Source organism: Chironomus tepperi, unplaced genomic scaffold (genome assembly GCF_022539635.2).
Source record: "Chironomus tepperi strain 1889 unplaced genomic scaffold, CSIRO-AGI_Ctep_v1 contig_87, whole genome shotgun sequence".
NCBI classification, from domain to species: domain Eukaryota; kingdom Metazoa; phylum Arthropoda; class Insecta; order Diptera; family Chironomidae; genus Chironomus; species Chironomus tepperi.
In genome coordinates, this window is record NW_027226209.1 from 903 (window position 1) to 23,151 (window position 22,249).

The window sequence follows — 22,249 nt, forward strand, 5'->3', positions numbered from 1 at the left end:
AGCACCGGCTATTTACAGATGGATACTTTATTTTATTAAAATGTGATGTGGCATTAATCAGCGCCACCCATTTATAAATACAATTTTTATTTTTTTGCACTTTAAATTTTTCTTTTCAATTCTATTCTATCATAATAGAGAGAGAAACTTGAGACTCAGAATGAAGTCTTTCATGTTTTCATAAACACATGTCAGAACGCATTTTGCCACCTTGTTGGTGTATTATAGTGGTTTTGTTGCGTTATGCTCGGGTTTCGGAAAATGGAGGTAGAGAAGAATGGAGGTAAAAATACAAAAAAGTCAAATATTAATTCTTGGTTTAATTCAGTTAGATGGATGATTGATTGTAATTATTTGAATATTGTAGAGTTACAAAGAGGAATTCATCTTATTGCATAGCCAAATACGAAATTAAGAATACTAAATTTGAGAAATTTAAAAACTAAATTAATTTTTTTTCCAAAATTTAATTTTTTTTAGAAATTAATTTTAAAATACTCAAATTAATATTTACAGTTTAATGACAAAATTAGAAATTTTTGTGGATATTTTATGTAAATAAATTTTATAAAAATAGAAAATATGAATTTTTGTCATCACCAAATTAAATATTTTGTTAAAGTTTGAAACAAATTAAAATTCAAAGTCAGTTCACATAGTTAGTTGATCCATGAATTTAGATATATATTTTTTCAACTTTGTAAAAATTTTTGTTAAATTTCAAATTCTCGTTTCCTTTCGTATTTTTGAAACATAATGACGATGGTCCGTGTTCCCATCATTTTAATTGTAAGTCAGCATATTTAAAGTTAAATTCAGTCAATTTGAGTTCAAATCAATCGACTATCCCAGATGTGAAATCATGAAATTTTATCAGATCATCAATAATTTCTCATCAAATCGGCAACATTCATTCAATGCATTGATTAAACTAAAGTTTCTGCCAAGAGTCGATTTAACGTTCTCGAATTATGTAAGTATTCTCATTTTAATCAACAGTTAAACTTAATTGATGTCTGTTATTATTCATCTATATTAGACTCTCCATTAGCCTTCCAAATTACAAGAGTTGCAGAGACAAGTTTAAGTATTAAAATTTTTGATCCTAAAAAAACTCAAAAATTAATATTACAAAAAGTCAATTTTTAACCATTTTCTAAAGATTTACACAAATTCATTAGCATAAAAAGTCCAAAATATGATTCCGATATTAAGAATCCCTAACGACACGAATATGTGCTCTTGTTTAATATTCCTCTTTTTTTTTTTGTTTGATGGACAGATAAATTAAATAAATCCCATCCATTCACTCTGCATTCTCTCCTTCTTCTCCATCTCTTCGTCTCCTCAATCATTATTAAATATCAAGACAGTGGTATATACGTATCGACATGAGTGAGATCTCACTGGAGGTGCTTCAGCGCTATGCTATATTCAAGTGTTATTCAAGAACGTTGTTTTTGGCTTCTTATGCCGCCACCTTGAAAATAATTGTGAAGTTATTGATGGACTCCCTGCTGATTTTTCCATCTCATCCAATATTTACTCGAATTTCTCGTTGAAGGCATTGTCGAATTTAATTTCGTTACATGATAAGTCTGTGACAATTTTTCATCCACGGTGAGACTTCTTTGTTAATTAAAGAGATTGTTTGTGTGTTGATAAAAATAAAAAAAAATATTTTTTGAGTCACTGAGAATAAAAATAAATTTATGAGAATGAAGAAAAAGAGACACAAATACATGTAAAGGTTTGAGGAGCTTTCGGAGAGTGAGCGGATGGATTACAACGAAAGTGACTCTCTTTACCCGAATTGCAAAAGCTTTGGTCCACAAATACTAATGAAAATTGTTCAAATAGAAAGGAGAATAAAAAGAGAAGATCAGCATGAATTGCATTTTAAAACATTTATTTCTATTCATTTTTTAGGATTAGATAAACATTTATAGCAATTTTATAATTTGATTTTTGAATTTTAGAGTTTTTGAATCTTTCATCAATTTTTAAATTTTTAAAAATTTAAATTGTTAGGATTTTAATTTTTGAAATTTAAAATTTTAAGATTTTTGAATGTTTGAATTCTTGATTTTTTTTTTAAATTTTAAGATTTTTAAATTTTTGTATTCTTGAATTTTTTAAAATTTTAAATTTTTGAAATTGGGTGTTTCTGAGTTTTTTGATATTTTTAAATTAGTAAATTCTTGAATTTTTTGAATTCTTGATTTCTTGTTTGATTTAAAATAAATTTTTCAAATTCTTTCAAATTTTAGATTTTGATTAAAAGTAAAATTTAAGTTAAAATCAAAATTAAGATTTAAACTTTAAGTTCAATTTAAATTTTTAGTTTTCAAATTTCAATAATTTATAAGCCTAATCTAATATTTTTGAAACATTTCAATCTATTTATTTTAAAATTCAAAATTTCTAATCTGAAAAAAAAATGTTCAAAATATTTTTAAAATCCTAAAATCTGAAAAATCCAATTTAAATTCTCTAAACTACATAAACGACAGTTGATACAGTTCCAATAAATAATTTAATGTTTGTATTTTTATTTTAAATTGTACACAATAATATTTAAATAAATCTAACAGCTCTCATAATTTTTGTCATTTTTACACAAGTTTTAGGAATTTTAAATTCTCATTTTAAAGGCAAAGAATTTTTTTTTCATGTAAATACTTTGAAAAATTTTGTCAAAAAATTTTAAATGAAATTTAAGATTGAAAATTAAAATTCAATTTAAGGATTTTAAGTTAGAATTATGGACAAAAAATTTTAGAATTTCAAAAATTATTTGTCAAAATTTGAGAATAAATTTTTAAATCATATTTTGAGCGGGGCTAGGCATTCAAAATTATGACATTTTTTAATTATTCAACTTTTAAAATTCTTGGATGTTTTCACAAAATAATTTAAAATTATCTAATTTTAACTTAGTTTCCAGCACATAAAATTAGAATTTTTTGTCCACAATTCTCAATTTTTTTTCAACTTATTTCAATATTTTTCAATTAATAATTTCAACAAAATCTGACAAAATTCTTCCAAGATAATATCATAAAATTAATTTTTTTTAATATAATGGCAATAACTATGTTGGATATTATATTATGATATCTAATTGAACATGCGTTGGGATTGTTTTTGTATCTTAATATACAACAATTTTTTTAATTTTTGATTAATAAATTAATTTGTGTTTTCTAACATTTACATTACATTTAAAGTGTTTTTCTTATATATACATTAGATTATAATGAATATTATTAAATTTATTTGAGATAGCGAATTTGTTAAGAATAATTTTGTGGAAGATAAAATCAAATTTTGAGGCTTTTCATTGAATTTTCAATTTGAATTTTTGCAATTTTTTAAATTTTTAAAATGAATTTTTGGTCTTCTATTTTAATTTTTTTAGAGCCACAACTATATCAAATAGTAATGATTGAGGTTTGCTTATTAAAAATTCAATAATCCTTTTTCAAAATTCAGTTTTGATTCCTTTTTAAATCATACAATTATAATACAATAAATAGACATAAGCGTAGCATTAAGAGAGAAATTGTGATGCAAATTATATTTAAGAATCCTGCTTAAAATATATAGAAAAAAAACGATAATAATCACTGGTATTCAGCTGGTTGAAAAATCAATTTTGTGCATGAAATGCTGAATATAATTTAGGATGCTATCATGCATTAAACCAAGCAAAAGTCTATCTAAAAGCGACATTTAAACATCGATTGATAAAGTTTTTTAATTAACGTTGCTGTATCTTGCAACTATTAAACTCAAAAGTTCATTTGAATATTCCATCAAATTTTCATATTCACGATAAATTAGCCAATGATTAATTTTAATTAAATCGTCCATTTTGAATGGCGTTATGTCCAAATCTGTTGTGGGATTAATGTCGACATCCAAAAAGAGTTCCTGAATGTTACATAAGACTGTCTTGATTCCTTCCGTGACATTTTTGAATAAAATTTCACTGTTTTGTAATTCTTGTTCTTTCAACATTCCATCCTTTGTTCTTGCCATTTCAATCCACTTGTTGACAATTTCAACACCGACGTAAATTCTTTCGAGTCGTTGATAGATTTTTCCGAGATATTCAAATACCTAAAATTTACAAAATTTGGATTTTGTTAGAAATTTTAATCTTTTTTAAATTTAGCTGATTTTTGAAATAGTTTCAAATTGATTCTGCATAATTAGCATCAATAGGACAATCCACAACAACACTTACCTTCTTATGATCTTTCCAATGAACAGCCTCAAGTTCAATTCGATGTTCGACAGGAATTTTTTCAGAATACTGTTTTTTAATGGTACACCTTCTGGATGAATCCATTCTGGAACTTTGTGGTGCTTCCATGATTCATGATGTTCTTGGACGGTTGTGTTCCACATTACTTTTATCTGGAATTGAGAAAAATTGAAGAATTGGTTAGTTTAAAGTTTTGATTGAATAAATTTGAGGATTTTTTTGTAAATTGTTTTCATCAAAATTGACTGAGATTTTTGTGTTTAAGAGAGTGCGCTTGAGTAGTTTGTGTTTTTGTTTTCAAGTGTAATTGCTTATGTGTGTTTGATTGCGTTAACTATAATTTCTAATACGTAATCAAATTTTAATCAATTCTTCTAACACTTTGGGATGCTTGGATAAGTGATTAACACATAACTTACTGCTCAAATCAATTGGAATCTAGTTGAATCGAATTGGATTTTGTATCATATTGCTTGTACTCAAATAGGAATAAACACTTTTTTCAATAAGCTTGTAATCTAATAGGATTCAAAGGTCATTTAAAGCAGAAGCTTCTAACTAGAATTAGTTTTACTATTGGAAGGTATTATAATAATTTTTAGAGAGATTTTTCTATTCTCATTAGATTTAACTTTCAAATTTGATTTAAATTACGATAGAAATTCAGATAGAATATTGGAACATCAAGTGATACAGGGTGCTATGAATCTGCCAAACACATAAACTTGATGCACAATTCTGAATTCTATCATTTAAAAGTTGTAAATTTTTTAGAATTTAAGCTGGATTTTAAATGTTCAAAACTAGATCCAATCAAAGCAATGTCTGTTCGTATCGACTTTAAACTCTAATTTTTTAACATCAAGATTAAATAATATTAGTCAAACACCAAAAGATAATCATCAAAAATTCCACAACATTAGTAATAAAAAAACCAAACCGAAATAAAACAGAAATTCCGTCACAAAGTTAAGCGACAAAAGAGGAAAAGAACCAAATAATGCACACAACAATCGCATCGACGAAAATGTCGTTTTCATTTCATTGAAGAACCTTCTACTTCTCAACGATTTTTTTATATATTTCTTTCACTTTATAAGTTAGCCTACAAATTAAGCATAAATAAGTGAATGAATAAAAAAAATAAAAAATAAAGACCTAACACGTCTGCTTGGCTTCCGAAAGGAAGTTCTTTGAATGCGCAAAATATTTGACACCGATAAAAGTATTGATATTGTTTATCAAAATAGTGAAATGATTCTTTGCGTTTCAGTCATTCTCATCTATATTTAGTTGTACGCAATTCTTCTGCTTGCTCATTTAGCTTCTTCAGTCAGTCATCAATGCCAATTAAACATGAATTGAACATTCTTACTAGTACGGACTTGTGTGAATGTGAAATAAAGGAATGAAGAAGAAGTTTATAAAATGACATATGATAAGTGCAATTATGAGAAGTTAATTTGTCACCATTATGAGGCCTCGCAAAACACTTGTCAAGTTGTGTGCATTCTTTTATTGCACCTTTTTAATGCTGCGCGTCGTGCCGCATATCTGTTTTCTTTACTCTTCTTCTCGTTTTTTTTTTTCATCCGACATTGATTCTTGTGCGTGTCGGAACATCCTGTCCCAGAGGCGGTCAATAAGAATCTCATCAACAACAGCAAACAGTCAACAATAAAGCACATTTTATTGTATGACAAAAAAAAAATTAAAATTCGAATGAAGTGACAAATTAATTTATTTATTGCCATAAAGACAGACATACGTATAGAAGATTTTTCATTTTTGATATGATTCAGTCAATCAATACATGTCTTGTTTGATAGTTAAAGTGAATGTTTTTATGGACAATGTAAGTTGCTATTATCGCTTTGGTTGACTTGCCATTATGACTAAAATTGGTTGGAATAATTGTTCTTTTGTGTTTTCTAAAGGGATTCTAATGTTTTGGGCGAGTTTTTAATGGATGTCATTATGTGGTGGTCCCGAAAGACACATGAAGTAGAATGGTGGGAACACATGGTGACTCTGGAACATTGTGCTGTATGCACATAGCAATACAGGTCATTGTGAGTCTTGCATGAGGCCAGATTTCACAGAATCTGAGTCTATAACTCAGAAATGTGCAGGTCAACAAGTCAGATTTTTCAAAATTTCAGTATTTAGTTTCCTGATTTCTTATTTTTTTGGTCACAATTGAAGTTTTAAATATTTTTAAACTTACTGAAGGAAGTGCGGTGATTTTTATCAATTGAAATAAAAAGTGGCAATTTTTGGTCACCAACTCAATGGGAACTAAACATGCTGTATTCAGCGATAAAGTTAGTTTCTTGAGATTCATAAAATCAAAACTTTTCTGCTCAATTGAAGTAAAATTACTAATTATGCTGGGAAATTCAAGAATTCTTCTCATCATAAGGATGAATATAAAACGCATATTAACCCCATTTGGTTCTTGCTCGTTGAAAAATGTCTATAGTTACCTTTTCTTTCATAAAGAAACACTCTAATGAGGGTTTTGAAGCACATTTCCTATCCCAAGATAGTTTTTCATGTTTTTTGCTCAGTGTTGTTAAAATTGTTTCCTGAAATTGTAAAACCTTGACTTGAAAAATTCTGATGTTTAAATTATTAAGTTTGACATGCAGAATTTTATTCCCGAGCGTATTTTACAGCATAGCATATGAGAAATGAATTGAATATACATTTGATGAGTTTTGTGAAGTATTTAGTAATTTATATAATTATGGAATATATAGTTTTTGATTATATGAGTTTAATAGGTAGTCCTGAGTGGGATATTGTGGCAAATCATGTTGTATATTACAAAGTATGATCAAAATGGACGTCATGATGCCATCAAGGAAATCAACCCTTTGTCATTTTTAAATCCTAGTGGCTATGTTTGGCCACTCGAGTTTGAGTGAGTGTCTGAATTTCATATAATTTCGAAATCAGCCGTCACAGTGTCGACAGGCCAACTTTGCACTTTACCGTTTATGTGATGATGTAGCGGTAAGGTAACGAGCACTGCGTGTTGTTCGGGCTCGAAATTTCTTGAGTGATGCAATTATAATTTACAAGCATATGGGACCAATAAATATAATGTGTATTTTCATGCAAGCAAGATATATATAATTGATGAGTAGTTAACGATAGTTTTGACAGTGTTTTATATAGCAAGAGAAGTACTTGATACCCGAAAAGCTCAAATCGATTTAAATCCAGCACCAAGTCAGAGTCATGCAGGCCTAGTGCTGGATTTTTGATCGATTAACTGACTTTACTGCATCCCTATTTACAAATGCACTTTGACCCCCACAACCCCATAAAATTTCCAAACTTATTCAGTCAATTTTTACGACCAGAACTCACAGTTAAGTGTATAGAAGAGGAAAAGAAATAAAAAGCAATAAAAATGGACTTAAGAATGGAAACAAAAACAGAAGGAAAGAAAAATTTACATAATTTTTAAATCATTAATTAATTCATAGCGTCATGTGTGCCATTCTTATACATTATCATTAATTTTGATGATGTTTTGTTGCGAGAATGATGTCTAATTTATAACTTTGCACAATATTTAAAGTATCTAAGTGAAAATTAATGCGATTATTGTCCCAAGACCAAAAAGTGCTGAGTAATCATTACAAAAAAAAAAAAATCTTCAACTAACAGCAAATATATAAAAAAAATTTCATAATTTATTTGTTTTATATCCGGTTATTACCATCTCTCTTTCCCTTTCACACCCATGAAGTCCATCTGACAATGTTGTTATTGCTTCTTTGGAATATAGCAGAATTTTTTGTATTTGTTTCCGTTTTGTATCGCTTGTTAATGCTGACGAAAACGAAGAGCATTTTGTGTGTAGAAAGACAAAAGAGTTGAGAAGAACGGCAAAATAAGTGGCATTTCATTATAATTTTTTATCGCAAGTTCATACACGCGAGATATTATTTTTTGCATAGAAAAATAGTCAATTTAGATATACACCGACATTCCTTCTTGTTTTGTTTACCTTCAACAAGGAACTGCAATACTGCATTGATTTTTTTTTCAATTGAACTTTGCAATTAATCATTAACGTATTGACGTCGTGACCTGAATTTTTTTGAATGTCGCATGGCGCGGCGCTGAGAAACAAGTGAGAAATCGGAGCATGTTATGCTGTTAAATTGGTTTGTTTGTCAAAGACGTACGGCACGACAAAAAAAGAGAGCAAAGAGAGTGAAACCGAAAATGAAAATGATGTAATAATATGACTAATGAGTGCAATTCAATGGACAGGTGTTGAAATGTATTTTTGTTTTGCTACTCGATCGGTGCAAATAAGAAGGATGTTGATGGCTTCTGGTATGGAAATTTGTGTGGGGATTTTTGAACGCATTTTTAGATTGTTTCACTTGAATTTTGAGGAACTGAACTCAATTAGAGTGTTGTTTACTAGTCACTGCAATTATTAATCTGTTTTTCCTATAAGTTCTCAATTTTTGCAAGCAACTCTTGAATGACCTGCTTAAAACTCGCCAAATATCACTTGAATAAGTGTCTCAAGTGGACTTCTGATGAACAATTTTAAAGTTCATTGGCCAAGATAATCTGTTTGGGTATTTCAGGGGGTTTCCCGATTCTGGACTCAATTCTTTGCCAGACATTTAAGATGTTGCTCTAAATTACTCTTAATTACTGTGTTTAATGCTTAAATATCAGTCAATTAGCACTTATAAGTCTATAATTTACCATTGAAATTATCGCTATAATATTTAATGTCCAAACATAAACAACATTTAGAGACTTGATCAGCGAGGAGAGAAAAAAAAATCTTTGGCGACGGAAAGTCTCGCGGAATTCAATTTTATTGAAAAATATGTGTGCATTAATATTTATTTTGTGAATGTGTTGCAAGTTTTATAGAAAAAATTTCCATGTATGTTACACACAAACAATTTTGTTAGTAATATGGATAGACATAACGTAACGTGATAAGTCTAACGTTCTACTGAAAAACGTGTGCAAGTTTTTAAGTGACAAATTGGTTATTTTTGTATAGATTTTGTAATAATTCTGTGACTTCCCAAGTGGATATGAAGCTCATTGAGTTGATTGGCACTTGGAAATAGAATGGTTTTGAGCTTGATATAGAATTAAGTTCTTTTTGAAATTAATATAGATGATCCGTATAGTAAAAGTTGGTTAATAGATCCAAAATTGAATCATGCAACAAGTCAAAGTCTTGCAAATTTGGGGGTCGGATTCTTGAGTGATTAACCGACCATTTCTATTTAAGCGATTGTCACAATATTCAAATCGATTGAATTTTTTTAAAAATTTCATCTCAAACCATGATTGGATGATGCTGGAAACCAGTTGTATTCAACATCAGTACGAAGACCGCCTATAAGGTTAAATATCACATAAAATTCAGTCTTTTTAAGATTTCCATTAAATGTGCAAATTACATCAGTTGAGGACAATGATAATTTATGGTTAATATTTTACGGAATAATGTCATTTGCAGATTCAACGTATTATTCCACTATTAGTGGATATGAAGGTACAGGGGCGTAGCTGAATGCAGACTTTGAGAGGGTTTTTGAATTTTTGCTTAGATAATTTCTAGCGAAATCATCTTCCTTCATCATGCAATGAAGGAGACAGTTCAGGAAAAAGCGGCAATGGTCAAGTTGCCAATGGTCAATAGTCTCCAAATGAAGCGATCAATTGACGACAAGCTTGAGCCACCACCCAACCTTATTGAATACATTCCCATGAATGAGTATCTATTGCTATAACCCGCTCTAACTTTAGGAAAAGTCAAAGATTTCATCTGCTGATTCATAAGACTAAGCAGTCTCATTTTGCCATCTACTTCATGTACTCAACACACATGTTATCACTTAATTATATTTAGAGAAACATTATCTTAAAATAAAATGATAATCAACTTTTATAATCTATTTAATTCTTATTTATCTGATAAGCATATACCAAAAATAAGCTTTCCGAGAATTGACTTCATTATGGCTTTGGAAATAAGATCTATGAGTTCAAATGTATCATAAAGATAAAATTTTATCAAATGGATTCACGTGTAGATTTTTTTTATTCGTTAGACGTAAATTGATATTCTGAAATGACGAACATTGTCTGCTCGTATGAACGTATTTTCTTGGATGGCATGTAAAAATTCATTGAAAAATCCCTTAACGAAACCAGTTTGTGTGACATCATCTTGGAAAGTCAAAAAGCCCTTCAATACGTTAATTCTTTGTTCTGGCGTCATGAAAAGCTTTATATTTATAAATAAGTCAAGTTTAGGTGAAAGCAATGAAAACTAAATAATATCAGCATGTGTCAGGAGAATCTAAGCAAATATTTACAAAATAAATATGTTTGAGGTACTATAACTGTACATAAACTACCGCAGTGTGATGCATAAATCATGATAGTTGGCAAAATAATAATTTTGTCAACAACTTTTGTACAATTTTGATGATTTGTCATTATGTATGATAATTAAAAAAATAGAAGCATTTTCTTTGTACTTACATATTCTTCACTTAGTGCCTTAGTTTGAACCAGCGTGTCTTCACATGAGAGCAAAATTGATTTCAGTCTTTCTTTTAAATTACGATCATTCATTTTTGTAATTCTATCACCGAGATCCGATCCACACTTATGATTAAAAATCTTTCCGTTTTCAAATCTCTTTCTTGAAATGATTGGATTAGCCTCACTTTGATTTATTGATAATATAAAATAAATACTTAGTACTACTGTTAAGTAATTTAAAAGTCCTGAAAAGATACAAGATAAAAAATATATTTAGTCTTACGATAAGTTCAAAGTTGATTATAAAAGATTTTGTTATCTTCAGACTATTTTATTCTAGTCTGCTTATTTGATAAAAGATTGGATTAAATATGAATGTATTTTTAGAAGCGTTTGTCCCAAACTGCACGTCTGCAGCCTTGGATGAGCTTTATGGAAAAGCCAAAAGCTTCAAACCTTGATGATACAAGTCTGTGGCAAAATCCTGATTTTTAGACTCATTATCAACGTTTTTTATAAAAAAGTAAGTTATAAGTGATATCCCTAGCAACACAAATGAAGAAGGCTCCACAACAGAGCTTTCAAGACTCCACTAAATCGCATTTGATAACACATTATAGAAGCTGCCGACATGTGGATTCATTATTTCATCCAACTTTATTAATCCTAATCGAATTTTAATTAAAGTTCTAAAAGTGACGAGCGAAATTTCATTATCTCTAATATTTCATTGACGCAAGAAATAAAGACTTGCAAAATTAAAAATTTCCACATGTCAATAAAATAATTTTGCAAGGCTTTACAATCCTCGTGGACGATGATTAATTTCTTATCGTTTATCGTATGCAAGGTTGCATAAAAAGAGCATTTTCCTGATTTGAAAAATATAATTGACTTATTTGTGTGATATGGCGCATATTTTCGCAAATTTAGTGACTTACTATGCTGGTTGCAAAGATCAATGATGATTAAGACTTTCTTTGTAGCATGCCAATTTCCAGTAACAAATCGCTTATTATGTCAAATTATATGACATATCTGAGAAATATGTCAATATGAGTCAAATATGTTTGATGTTCACGCATTAAGCTGAAAATCATTCCAACCTGATTATGTTTTTGCAAAGTCCTTGCAATCCCGATCGTATGGCAGATATAACATTAATTACATTTCAATAAATTCAGTTCATTAATATAACATCCATAAAATACCCAAAAATAGACAATTTCATACTCCATCGCCATATCCATGACCAGCCGACGCACTAATCTCCATTGCAACCCCATCAACAAAATATAAGCAATTATAGAAAAATAATAATTTTAGATATTCAATCGATTATTATATTAATTAGTGGATGCATCAGGCAAAAAGTCAATTCTAATTATATTGTGCCTACATAAAATAATATATCGGACGTAGTTTACACCAGGACAACTAATTTTATATTTATACATGAGCTTAGTTGTCACGTATATACTTATTATGATGAAAAAAACAGAAATCATAATTGTTATGACGATAATGATAACGATATTATGGGATATTGTCGTCATAGAGATGACAATAAAAAGCGATTTTCAGTGAATTGTGAAAAAATTCTTAACATATTAAATCACATAATGATAAAATGTCACGAATTATAATTAAAATTGCTATTGAATATGACATTTTGATCTTGTTAATGAAATTGCAATTATTATCAAACATTTAAAATTTAAAACTTTATGAAATGGATTAAGAATGACATGAAAATGAATGCATCAAATTGATGGAAAGTCCTTATCAGGTATAAAATTTATTCATAACGCCCACAAAGTCAAAAGTCAGTTAAAATTCATTAACAAAATTTATGTCTCTCATCTTCTTATTCACAAATCAAAAAAAGTCACCCAAAAAATAAAGAGATTCGTTAATGAAATTTTCATTTGTGTGGGTGGGAGGAGCAGAATTTAGAGTCAACAATTTTTTGAAGTTCAGGTAGGATTGACAATTCTGAGAAATTGATTTTGTGAATAAATATATGTTCTATTATGTATGTTATTTGACTTTGTGATGTAAAATTTGTTTATTAATGAAATTAAATTGTTTTATCAATTTATGTAACATTCCAGGAAATTTAAGTTTGTTGCAAATTATGAATTCAGTAATGGAATTTTGTAAATATTTTGGTTGGGGGTGTTTGGTAGCATGCAATTTTGGTGGTCTGAAGATTACAAGTTTTTGGTTTTATTTTGATGTGAACTTAGAATGACTTTTTAAGTGTTTTTAATTGATATTGGTGATGTTGTTCATTTTTTGATAGAATTTGACTGTTTTTGGTCAATATTTTGAACAAACCTAAGATAATGAATGATTCTGGACAGCATGTCATCAATAAATGCAGTTAATGCATTAATCATAAAATGAAAATAAATGAAATGAATTTTGGTATGTTCAATTTTTAAAAGGTAATTTTATTTTATTCATTAATGTTTAGGTTTTGTAATAAATAATAAAGTTATTGAGCAGAATTTAAAGTCAATTTGAATTTTATATGGACTTGAGTAGAAGCGACTTCAAACTTTTATTCATACAAAATTCTAGTTGACTTAGAACTCTATGGCAATTAAGATCAAATTTAATTGAATAATTTGCTGCTTTTTAATGGTTTTTTAAGATTTTTGTCTAACATTGAATATTGAATATTGGTCTAATATTGAAAAAATTTGAAAAATTTGAATTTGTAACTTAATTGAACTTTAGAAATCAAACTCAAATGAATTAAAATTAAAAAAATTACAAAAGTCAAAATGTACGACGGCATTTCTCAAATTCAGAATTCTTTCACAACAAATTTCATTAAAAATTGCAAAACAAGTTTAAAAGTTCTCACTCAAGACCTCCCAAAAACCAACAAATCTTCCCACAAAAATGAAATAAGTTCGTCGATCTTTAACATTGAAAATATTGCATACTATTAACTACATTGTAGCATAATCTCATAAAATTCATAAATATTTACAGACGTAATTTAATATTTATTTATAGTTAACATTCTTGACAAATTCTTGACATTATAGAAAATATTTGTAAGCAGAGAAAACTTCCCCCGTTTCTACAAATCAACTAAAAAGCAATAGAACCAATTTAAAGAAATATGATTCATCGATGTGGAGCTGAAGAAAAAAAATAAAGCCAATGCCATAAGAGAGTAAAAAAAAAGTTTTACTCGCAAAAGGTGTATTTTCCACTTTTTTTTTTGAGCGGCGATCGTCAAGTGATTCGTCATCAATTTAATTTTCTTAGAAAAAATCGCGTGCGGCCAGCGCCAAATAATATCTTCTTACAATTTACCAAACGATTTTTTTTTTATTATTTTGCGTACAGCTTCCGTAAATGCAACATATTTCTCATCGCGAAATTCAGTTGCGGTCGCGATAAGAATTGCTGAATATAACACATAATCATGTTACATTGTTGTTGTATAGGCCGTGATGAAATTTTGCATAACATCCTTACTTACTTTTCGAACAATTTCTATGGATTTGTACACTCCGTAGTGTCGATCGTTTTGTGAATTTAATTTGATTCTTATCACAAATTTCCTCAATCTCATTAAACTCTAAATTCGATGATTTTGTCTTGATTTTAAGCAGTGATACTGCCGTTCTTGAGTCACGATTAATAATCTCCATCATATTGGTATCCATTATTTATGCAAATAGTCTTATTCACTTAAGTTAATTAATATTTTTTTTTAGTTAATATCACACACAAAACTTTTAAGTCCTCTTAAAAAGTCTTTTTTTTCGACGGCAAAAATTAAATTTTTTTTTTGCAAAATTTCTTTTAAAATTCTAATTTTTCATTAAATTAATCACAATAATTTTCCATTCACAATTTTTTTACATTACTCCACCACACAAAAAAATAATTATTTATTATACTAGTTATGTCTTGATCGTTTGATGATTTGAATGTGACTGACGAAAAAGTGTTATCTGTTTTGCCTTTTTTAAAACTACAAACGTTGTCGTCGTAGTCTTACTTAGGGTAGGAAAAAAAATATATATATCCGCACATTCGAATGCTCAAGCCTTTATATATATGTACACAAGTATTGTAAAGTACAACTATTTGATGCCTTTTTTTTTTCAACTGACTTCCAATATGATTTTTCTTTTTTTTTTTTTTGTTCGCCTCTTATACTTCTCTCTCTTTGGCTTGCGATATTTATTTATAATAACATCATAATAATCCCACTGAAGCCATATATACTCTAAAATAAGTGAGAGACACACAATTTTTTGCGCAGATATTCTCTTCTTTTCACACTGCTTGTAATCAATGTACTTGACGTTTTAAATGCTGTTGACAGTATTGTTGTTGTTGTAAGCATCGCATTTCTCTGTCTTATTTTTTTTTTATGATTTTGTGATGTATTATAGTATTTCTAACCAGTCGATATGCTAGCATTCGTCTCTTTTTATGAATGACGTCGAAATGTCCAGTTTTGAGAGATATAATTGCTGTCCATACTCTCATCAAAACTCTCTTTATGTCTTTTACACACATGTCTTATTTATGCGATTAGCAAATCACATCGTGTTCAATATGCGACTTTATTTAATTATCTATTTTGATATCTTATTAATAATCGTCGCATCTTCGTTTACACATACACACGTGCATCGTGTGTCTCTCTTTCTCTGCCTTAACACTTTTGCCTTTGGCAATATGAGAGATGTTAGGTATCAATATGAGATATGGTTAGGTAGAAAAATAATTATTTGTAAAGTGGGAAATTTAAAAAAAAAAATTAAAAATTGATTCACAAATACATTAATCAATGAAATTGCTTCTCTCTTTCTTAATTCCTTTCACTTTTTGTCTGTTCTAATTTCTATCTTATGTCTCATGTCCTTTTATTATGAATGGAATAATCGTGTAGGTAACAAAAATTAATTGACAAAAAATTTTACCTTAATGGAGTCAATTTTTAATTGATTTGATATAGTAATATTTTGACTTTTTTAAAAATATTATGATTAATAATCAATCAAATATTTATGTTGATAAAAACTTTTGAAGAAAGTCATTCAACTAATTTTCTTCGTGACTAACAATTACAATGCATTATGAAATTCATCTTCAACAAGTTAGGTTGTTACTTAAAATGGTAATTCAAATAAATAACACTGCTAATGAGTTTAATATATTGATTTAGTCAAATTTTAAAAATTTGAATGAATTCTGCATACGTCCAAAAAATTCAAATTAATCATATAGAATGAAGAAATCAATTTCAAATTCTTATTCTGAATGTCTTTTAAATTGATGAAATTTTCAAATTTCTTTTGTCACCTTGAATGGCATCAATGTCGAAGCATCTTAGCATCGATGACCCGTCAGTAGCAATAACATGGATAAATTTATTATCAGAGCAAAAAAACTCCGTCGCAATTCGCAAAAAACTTTCATGAATCCATTTTGTAAAACATTATTTTAAAATTTAAAAATTATTTTAAAAAATTTTTAAAACATTAAATTTATTTTGAAAATTTAATATATTGCTTTTTAAAAATTTTATTTTCGTTTTTAAGATTTTTTAATTCAAGTTCCAAAATAATTTCATGTCTCGACATGTTTCGGTGCTCTAGTAGATAAACTAGAGCAAGATGTCATGGCTTTAGTTCTCTTCCCGAACAGTTATTTTCATAAATTAAAAAAATTTAAGTAATTCTATAAGTTGAAAAAAGGTGAAAATAAAAATTCAAATTTTGAAGAAAAAAAAATTTAAAATTTTTGAAAAACATTTAAAAATTAAAAAAAAGTTTAAAATTTAAAAAAGTTTAAAAATATATAAAAATTTTGCAAAATCAGTTTAAAAAACCTTTTTAAATTTTTTTATACAAAATTAAAAAAGGTTTTTATAGAGTGAAAACTTTATATCATTTACAGTTCTCAATCAAACATATAAAAACACTGTTAAAAATTTCCTAATTCACCTCAAAAATTTCTAATGCAGAATTTCATTACCATCTCTTAGCTTATTTCATTCATTATATCCGTAAATTTTTTGCGAAAATAAAATTACATTATCCACATGGCATGTGATATCTATTAGTGCATACTTGGTAATTTATTTTCTAGGCAACTATAAAATTTGAGTTTATCATTATTAAGCAATAAAATCAAATCAAAAACATTTTAATTAATTGTGTTTTTTTTTAAGCAAGTTTTAGGCTTTCTAAGGCTGATTCATGATAGAATCTCACATTTTACAGTTCAGAGTAAATCTAATGAAGATCATTTTGGAAAGATTTTGGACCCTGAAAGCACCCATCCCCCATTCTGTTAGACTTATTCAGTCCCTGGTTCTAATATCTATAAAAGATCACCCAATTTCCAACTTTTTCAATTTTTGCCATTAGGGGCCGTTCCTTTTTCAAAAAGAATTCCAATCGAATTGAACCCCCTGGCCTCCTACCCCCTACTTGAACGTTATTTCTACACAAACCCCTAAAATTTTGATTAATTTTCAAGTTGAAAATGCAACTTAAACCAAAATTTTCCCACAATCGTTAAAAATTAAAATAAAACGTGCAGCATTACGCATCTGCAACCATGTAAAATAGCAATAATCATCTCCATTCGCGTTATTTCCTATTCGATTTAAATGTGCGGTAAGTTGTCTCATAAACTCACTTAATAAAGTAAGTATCGTGTAATGACGAGATATTATGCATATCATTGGCCTTATTTCCTGAGAATTTTAGGCTGTTTCGCGTGTATTTCTACGTCAGATGGAAACGCCTCAAGAGCAATTCATGATATAAATTATTAACTTTTAATAATATTTATGTAATATTTAAGAAATTAAGTTTAATATTAAAGTCACAAGAGTTTATTTTTAGCAACTCTTGAATAGGTCTTTCTTTTTTAAAAAAGTCATAATAATTAACAATTAATTTTCATTTTCATATCGACTATCCCGAGCGACACAAATGAAAGTTCCGCTAAAGAACTTTATTATAGACAGAAAGAGACTTATTGAAGCCTTAAAAGTTCCGGAGTGAAGCATTCTTCACTTGTGTTCCTTGAGTATAAAAAGGATTTGAATAAATTAAGATCAATATTCCTTTCATAAACTACAAGAATAGTAAGTTTACTATATTTATCACAATTTTATCACTGCACTTCATGTTTCTGCCCCAAAGTTCCTTAATAAAACGTGTTCCAAATTTCATCATGATCCAAATTTCGGCTAAAATCTTTCCAAAAAATAGCTGAACTTCAACCGAAATATGATGAATCTAGCCGAATTTCAGTCGGTCCTATGAACCACGCCTAACCAAATATCAAAAACTGTTATCACAATTTTTTAATTACACGACATTTTCTTATCATTAATAAAAAAATTAAATAAATCACAGTACTGAATTTTGCCCAACATAATACGTCAGCATATTATTGCTTTGTTTTATTTTGATAATATTTGATGAAATATCTTTTATTTTGGCATGATTTTATGAAATATCTTATCAAAATAAATAGTCGTAAATATAAAACATCGAAGAATCAAATGACTGATAAGGACAGAAACTCATCGTTTTCAAAGCAAATATGTCCAATGAAAATTTATTATCTCCTTTTTTCCAAAAATCTAAGAATTGAAGCTGAACGTTCCCCACACTAGCTTATTCTAAACATCACTAATCCATTAATCGATCCAAAATCCGGCACCAAGACGTCGTTACTCTGAATTTAGATCAGGCTCTGTTTAAATCTGACTCCATGAAAGAATTTTGTATCGATTAACCGATTTGTGCTTTTCGGGATTGTTTATAACTAAATACTGAATCGGAAACCAAACTACAGCATTAAACTTAGTTTTTAAATGAATATAAAAATTTCGTTTGTAATGTACGATTTGGTGTCTTCTTCTTAACAACTTAAGTTTTTAATTAAGTAGCAATTACTGTCACAAATTATTGTCTTACAAAGTCTTCATTAAAATCGAATTTTTATATAGTGTCGGGTCTTGCATTTTTAAAAACTTAAATATGATATGGACAGGAACAAATTCCTTTCTTGTGAATTTTTTAAATGTTTTTTTAGGAATTTTTCAAAATTTAACTTTTTGTGAATTGAATAACATTTCCAGATATCACCTTAATAAGTCTTTATCAGAACGCATCGGAGCTCTAACAACTTCATTGTGCTGGATGGGATAAATTCTGAAATACTATGACTCAGTCACAGATCCATGACGGTCAATCTATTGAAGATGCTTGCGCAAATTTGTCGTCATCCTATAAAGTCATGTGTTTTATATGCCTAGATTATTATAACGTAACTCGTGACACAATCTGTGAAAGTAGCTTCTTTCTAAAGACGTATAAAGGACTTGTTTAGGATTTATCATGCCAGGTATGACGCTCAAACTAAGGTGAAAATGATTCTGGATTTTAAACATAAATCTTTCCATTTTTGACATTATTAATGGGATGCTTGAGGTTTTTTTGGGACACACCTGTGTGTCACAGCGTCGAGAATGCGCATCATTGATTTAGAAGAAGACTGACTTAATTTACGCATTTAATTTGAAGTCAAAATCTATCAGAAGAGACGCATCAATAAGGAATTTTATTGAAAAGCTTACAGAAGAGAGAAAACATCGGATTAATACGCTGTTGCTAACCGAACATTGACCATAATAGTAAAATAAAATAAGCCATAATCGTACGTGTAGTTCCACACTACACAACGCTGCATCAGAGGTAATAAAATTTAATTTTTAATGCTTTAATTATCAATTGACTATTAACAAGGCTTTCTACACCAACAAATTACAAATGAATGAGCATGTGAAAGGCCAATCGACCATACAATTTTGACGTCATTTTTCTTGAATCTCAGGTTATTAAGTACGTCAATTCAGTGACAAATCATGTGAGCCATTCATAAAAATGCAGAGAAAGAAAGCAAATAAAATCCACGTTATGTGAGAGGAATTTCAGGTATTTCCTAAATGCTTGCAAACGGATTACTGTTTCTGGGTCGATAATGACCACGTAAAGTGCAAATAGAAAAAAAAATTGCACAAAAAAGAGAGGAAAAGTTGCATTGAAAAAGTGAAGTGGTTACCATTGAAATGATGAATGACGTTTGGCGCTGGCTTACCAAATCTATTGCATTTGATGGTGAAATTCGAAAAAAGTGAAAATTTTGATTTTAGGATAAATTTGCTGACAAAGTTACATAAATGTTTAAGCCTCTGGCATTCTTTGTCATGGGATTAGGAACCAATGAAACAAACGTAAAGCCTTTATAGTATGAAGTTTATACACCGTAATGGAATTCCATCTACGTTATTGGAAATGTCAATTTTACGATAGTTTCTTCTGGACGATTCCATTCAAAGATTGAAGATGCTCCAAAAACCGGTTTTTATACACAAATTGGGACTGTCACATGAATACGTAATTTGATCGAATCATATCTGATTCCTAACGTAATAAAGTCATAGTTTATATTTTGAGAGAGGAAATCCCAATTCAAGTATGTATCTTTGTCAATGGATCATTGATGATAAATAACAATTTGTCTAAGAAGTGCCAAAATTTTTATGACTTAATAAGAATGTTTCAAATGTGGAAGCTTAATAAGCTTATTATTGACTGGGGATTTTTGAGATTTTTATATTCTTTCAATAGCACTTGTAGTTTTAGTATTTTTAAGTCATGTCATAGAGAATGATATTTAGAAGACCAGTATAAGATTTACAGAAGGTGGTCTTCAAAAGAATATGGTCTTTAAATCTAAGGTTAAAGAACACGTGGACGGACAAAGAACTCTTAGAAGGAAGCTGTTGATACGAGACATTATGATAGATGCATATTGCACCTGGTATTCGAAATAAGCTGATAGAATTGCTTAGAACCCAGCAATCTGAGGTCCTATCCGCTGAAGCTTGATTCCTATATCGGGCAAAAATGTTTTGCTGAGAATTTTTATGGTACGGCTTGAATATAATTTTTTCTACCCGATACACTAGTTTATTGAGGTTTTGTGAAGCTTTGGATTTATTTGTATTTGACTAAGGACGATCGTTGCCATGATAAGCATTTTATCGACTCTAGGTTGTACCATCCTAACAGAAACAGTACATATTTTCTAAGTACAGAAAAACTACTACGGTACCTAAAAGCGGCCTCTTTGTCTGTTAGGGGCAGACATACAAATAATTAAATAAAAGCCTATTTAAAAGTAAACGATCAACTTCTTCAAGTGCCTGAATGCTGGAAACTGTTGACGAATCTAGCGGTTCCCCTGGTGAGCACTAGTTTTGAGTGCTATTTGGGTTATTAATTAATCTATTTTTGAAATTCTAATAAATCAAATTTTCTTGTATTAAAATTGTCCATCCAGCTAAGTTAACACATTATGAAATACATCCTAATTCTTATGACCTAAATTCCCATAGACGAATATATTACGGTGAAGAAAGTAAAGAGCATACGTTGGTATTTGGGTTAAAACATTCGTGCATCATCATATTATTATTTCGTAGAATGATTCCAATCTGATTATCTCATCAATGAGTTTAAAAAGTGAAATTTTCTCAGGAATAAAAGATAAACTTAATGAAATTATTTAACTTTATTAAAATGTTTCTTAATAGATGATTACGGCTGTTTATTATCCAATAATGTTTAACAATACAGCAGTTGATCAGTCATTTTTTTCTAAGCTGAATAATTTACAACTGTGTAGCATGTGCAGTAAATGCTTTATTGTAAATTACGTAATTCAAGTTCAAAGTTAATGGAAGATTCTCATCTTAAAAATCGGAAATTCCACTATGAGAAATCACAAAATTTAGAAAATTTTTGCTTGTTCATTACAGGAACTTTTAGGAACTTCATGTATGTTACTCTCTAGCTATCAATATACATGTCCATACATTTTATCCATTTTTCAATATATTCACAATTTATGAATGAAAACAGACAGACAATTAACGTATTACTCATTAATATCCATATGACACCTCAAATTTAATTAGTATCGATTAAAATTATTACAAAATCGAAATTAAACGTGTAATGAAAAACAATTTACGTTCATTAAAGTATCATGTGCAGCTCATGTGAGGTGAAAAAATTTATGACCTTAAAATTAGCTCACTGAGTTATTTACAAATTAATGCATTTATGTGTCTATTGCAGGTGACTCATTATTGATGTATAAATTAAGTAAGGAATCTTGGATTTATTAGAAACTAGTTTATCTATTGCTGTGGTTAAGCTAATACACCTGATGAATTTGAATGACACATATTCACAATTCCAAAAAACCATCTATTAAAAAGTAAATAATTTCTTTAGTGTACTTAGTCATCAAAGGGATGAGTTTGGACTTTTAGGGAAT

General features: G+C 28.9%; 1 protein-coding gene across 1 annotated transcript; it reads right to left on the reverse strand.

The window, feature by feature from the left end:
- Positions 1-3,460: 3,460 nt before the first annotated feature.
- Positions 3,461-14,523, reverse strand: LOC139086689 (uncharacterized). The gene is made up of 4 exons (XM_070635267.1): positions 14,337-14,523; positions 10,829-11,076; positions 4,253-4,425; positions 3,461-4,125 (listed from the first exon to the last, which is right to left on the reverse strand). Exons 1-4 carry the CDS (start codon positions 14,521-14,523, stop codon positions 4,017-4,019), a joined length of 717 nt encoding a protein of 238 aa, XP_070491368.1. The 3' UTR covers positions 3,461-4,016.
- Positions 14,524-22,249: the final 7,726 nt, after the last annotated feature.

Bases quoted from the DNA above. Each gene is read 5' to 3' on its own strand.
- LOC139086689 (XM_070635267.1), bottom strand. From the start codon at position 14,523: ATGGATACCAATATGATGGAGATTATTAATCGTGACTCAAGAACGGCA. The intron at 11,077-14,336 runs GTAAGTAAGGAT...GTATCTTTTCAG, and splicing joins CCATAGAAATTGTTCGAAAA to GACTTTTAAATTACTTAACA. The intron at 4,126-4,252 runs GTAAGTGTTGTT...TGTAAATTTTAG, and splicing joins ATTGGAAAGATCATAAGAAG to GTATTTGAATATCTCGGAAA.